Here is a 4,053-nt window from a genome sequence, read left to right on the forward strand (position 1 = left end):
ATTTAAATAAAAAAGCAGGAAATAATAAATCACATGTTCATTTTCATGCACAAAAACAATGTGTGCTGATTGTCATGACAATCGCAAATGTTGTTGCAAAACAAATGTGGCACTTCAGAACAAAATCAGAATTAGAGCTGCCTCTGACAAAAGAAAAGGCTAAATAAAAGATATTGAAAGGATAAATTGCTCAGAATAGCATCACTACCGTCATCACTACCATCATTACTTGTGGGCAGGGTTCCCATAGCTCATATTTAACATTTTTCCACAACACAAAGTGGTATTTGCTCATATTTGAACCCCATTGCGGGGAGAATAATAACATTAAGATAAACACTATATATGTAAGAGAATGCATACAGAAAAATATCTAATTTGTATGTTAAATATTCAGATGGCTTTGAATTTCAATTGAGAATGACATTAAGTTGCAAGAAACACACAGATATTGCCACATTTCCTTCTGTGAGGAAAGATTTAAAGATGGAGAAGAAATGAATGAAAACAAAAGATTCATTCATAAAGCAGTATAAATTTCCGCTTCAGTTCATTCATACCAGTACTTAGAAGGCTATTCTGGTGCAAATATTATGAAAGAGGAAAAAAGCAACAAGGAAATGTCATTGTAAAGCATCAAGGACTATTTGTAAAGATGCAGAGGTATGTATCAGTCTTCTAAAACTGAATTCAACATAATGCATTTAACATATTCTAAAAGACTACCCAACATCATTACATTTATAAGCGTTAATAATCCAAACGTTTTCATATTCTAATAATTGTATAGTTCTGTTGTCACATCGTTTGTTGATTTATATACATGCAGAGCTCAAAATTTCATAAATGATTTACATTGTGTATGCCACCCAGTAGATGACATTTACCACAGCGAAGGTGAAAGGGAAGACAGCACGAGCGTAGATATCAATGGTGTCGGCATCAATAGGTTTACACTTGCAGCATTTCTTCTCTTCACTGCTTTCCTTCTGTGCCCGACGGGACTGAGTGCCACGAACCTCTGTCTCTTCATGTGGATCTCCAGTAGGGTCAGTGGCCCGCTGGGCCCTGTTTTGCCTGTTTGAGACGAGGAGGCCCTGGTTCATGCCAGCCACAGAGAGCGAAAACAGAACCATGGCCTGCTTTCCATTCTTTACCATGGACTGCAAAAGAACATGAGGGGAAAAAAGAGGTGTTCGTTAAAATGCATAGGTGGGAATTGTTTCTATTTCTGGTAATTACTCGATTGAATTAGGAATAAGGCTATAATTAACATTCTATCTAGACGTAAATGATTAAAAAAGGTAAATTCAGGTAAAACGGGACACTTTTTGTTAAACTTGTAATTTAGTTACCCAGATGCGTTTGTCATTTATTTAATACCTTTTGTTAACTTAAAGGTGCAGCTGTAATATTTTCATTTGAATTCCATTTTATTTGGAAGGTACATAACAATAAACATTTTGAGAGCATGCACTCTGGACAAATGTCTTTTCAGGTAAAGTGCCATCTCTGATTTATCAAAAATGATCCCATATCCTAATTAGAAATGAAACACAATTATTTATTAATTTAGGTAGCACTTTATTTTAAGGACCAATTCGCACTATTAACTCTTAGTGAATATGCGTTCCCTATTCTAAAGCGTTATTGAGTTGACATTAAATTTGAATACATATAACAGAATATTGATGAAAATTAACCCTACAACACATTGAAAATATGACTAAAGTATGTTCTAAAGTATTCTTTGCATTTTAATTCACGTTAACAGCATACTGTAACTATAATATTTCTTTATATTTAATGAGCAACTTCATAAATTCTGAATGTCAAGGGCTTACAGCTTTCTCCTCTGAGCTGTAGACACATTTGCCAGGATCACTGAGCATCAACCAAAACTATTTTATCTTAATAGTGTCCCTTTAATTAAAGACTATTGTTGTGCTCTTACAGTGTAAACCAGTTGATTCTTCAATTACCTACTTTACCTGAATTCACCCTTCTTGAGATTTGAGAATATATGAAATGCTCAAGATTTCTATGAAAAATGATCTTCTGATTGTACCTCTGCACTCTTATTCGTCTTGACTTTGGCTTTCTCCTTCTTGCTGTAGTCTGCATTATAGTGAGCAAAAGCGTATTCGATCAAGGCAGCAAACACAAAGACGTAGCAGATCCAGAAATACACGTCCAGAGCTTTGATGGCAGAAGCACGGGGCAAAGATGAACGAGCACTGACCATCAGTGTTGTCATGGTGAGCACCGTTGTGATTCCTAAAGGTTAAAGGTGACATGGAAATATTCATTTTACTTGTCAGGTTCATTTTGTGTGTGTGATTTGTTTTAAATGTTCTAATTTTACTGATACTGATTTCATTAGACATTCTACTAACTCTTTGCAACTATGTCAACAAATTCTCGTTAATTTGTAACTACATGTCAACTAGCTCAGAGTCTTAGTATACTATTAGGTTAGGGTTAATAGAATAAGTTGACATGTAATTACAAAGTTACTTATAGTCAGTAGAATATCTGTTATGGAACCATTAAAATAAAGTGTTAACAGATATTAATCAGACAGTCTACTAATACTCTAATGACTGGTAGTTGGGTCAATATCACTGTAGGGTGCCTTTTGGTGTCCTGTACACAAATAACTCATTTGCCATGAAACTTAACATATAAATTACTATGAAAGGGTGTGTTATATTAGGCTAAGTTTTTATATTCATAACAAAAGCATTACTTGGCTCTTTAGATACATTTTTTAGATTTGTTTTAGTTTTGTGTAAAAGGATGCGTGTTATTTTGCTATGTCCCATGCACTGCTCATTAAATTTGAATGAGAGTAGAATATAGTCAAATCATAAAATATAAAAATAAATAAATAAATAAATCTCCTATTAATATTTTGTTACATGAGAGATTACTCAATTTGAGTGTATTGATCATTTGGTAATAAAAACTATATTTTTATTTAATAACAAAGAAGAGTTTGTCCATGTCCCTTGAATGGTTGTCCACCCTGTTGTATTGGGGAATCCGCCCCTTTAAGAAAAGGCCATCCGCTTTAGTGACATCAGTACAACAGATGTTTTGTCTCTTCAGTGGCGGGAATTTCAACAGCTGAGGTGAGTAAGTTGGTGACTTTTCAGTTGACAAATTTTCTTCGTATGAGTTTGCTTACTTGCTTTGCCAAAGCTTAACATGTCCACCCTGTCACCATAAAATATGACAGAAGTGATTAGAATACAGTATTTTCAAAATATGTAAGTTTAAATATACCAAATTCTCTTCAACAACTAGACTAACTATTTAGCTCACAGTTTGTTGTAAGCTAATATGCTAATTGGAGCTCAAAATGTCCACCCTGTCGGCCACTTAGACTCGATAGAGTGGACATAAACATGACAGGGTGGATATAGCATTCATTTGTAGTTAATATTGCTAAAAATGAAAATGAATGGGGGGGTCAATGTAATTGAGAATGTAATTATATTATTTATTATTATTATATTATTTTTTTCGAAGTTGAATAAATGTTTCATTGTCATATTTTGTCATGCTTTGTGTGTTCTGCTTTATGTGTTTTTATTGTCATGTGCTGGTCCACCCTGTCATCTTGATATTTTAAAATAATATTTTAAATATTAATTCAATAATATCTATATAATCCAGTGTGTTCAATAGCTAGGTGTGGGGGCAATAACATGCAAACAAAGAACTTGCATGCAAATATCACAGCTTTCTCCAAATAAGAAAAAAATACATGTGCGAATTGTATGAGTTTTTTTTAAAAACACATGGTTTACATAAAATCTTTTATGTATTTATAATTTGAAAGCAAACAAATAACCCTGTTTAGGAAAGGGACATCATACCTTTCAGAAAATATAATTTGCATCTTAATATTGTAATGACAACGTATTTAACAGTAAACAGTAACACGACAGGGTGGACATATCTTATGGTTTATGCTTCAAATAATGGCCCATAATTATCTAAAAAAAAATGTGTGGAAGCTCAGCTAATATGTTTCTACTTAAGTGT

At 33.3% G+C, this 4,053-nt stretch overlaps 1 protein-coding gene across 2 annotated transcripts in view; it reads right to left on the minus strand.

Moving 5' to 3' along the window:
- The window catches only part of gabrd (gamma-aminobutyric acid type A receptor subunit delta), a 68,556-nt gene continuing 64,503 nt past the window's right edge, over window positions 1-4,053 (minus strand). For both annotated transcript variants that reach the window (XM_058784034.1, XM_058784033.1), the window contains exons 8-9: window positions 2,069-2,277; window positions 1-1,163 (exon numbers count right to left, since the gene is read on the minus strand). In XM_058784034.1, the coding sequence (XP_058640017.1) occupies window positions 852-1,163; window positions 2,069-2,277 (521 nt within the window). In that variant the 3' untranslated portion in view covers window positions 1-851. The remainder of the gene's footprint in view (window positions 1,164-2,068; window positions 2,278-4,053) is intronic.

The sequence above is a fragment of the Onychostoma macrolepis genome, chromosome 08 (genome assembly GCF_012432095.1).
Source record: "Onychostoma macrolepis isolate SWU-2019 chromosome 08, ASM1243209v1, whole genome shotgun sequence".
Taxonomy (NCBI): domain Eukaryota; kingdom Metazoa; phylum Chordata; class Actinopteri; order Cypriniformes; family Cyprinidae; genus Onychostoma; species Onychostoma macrolepis.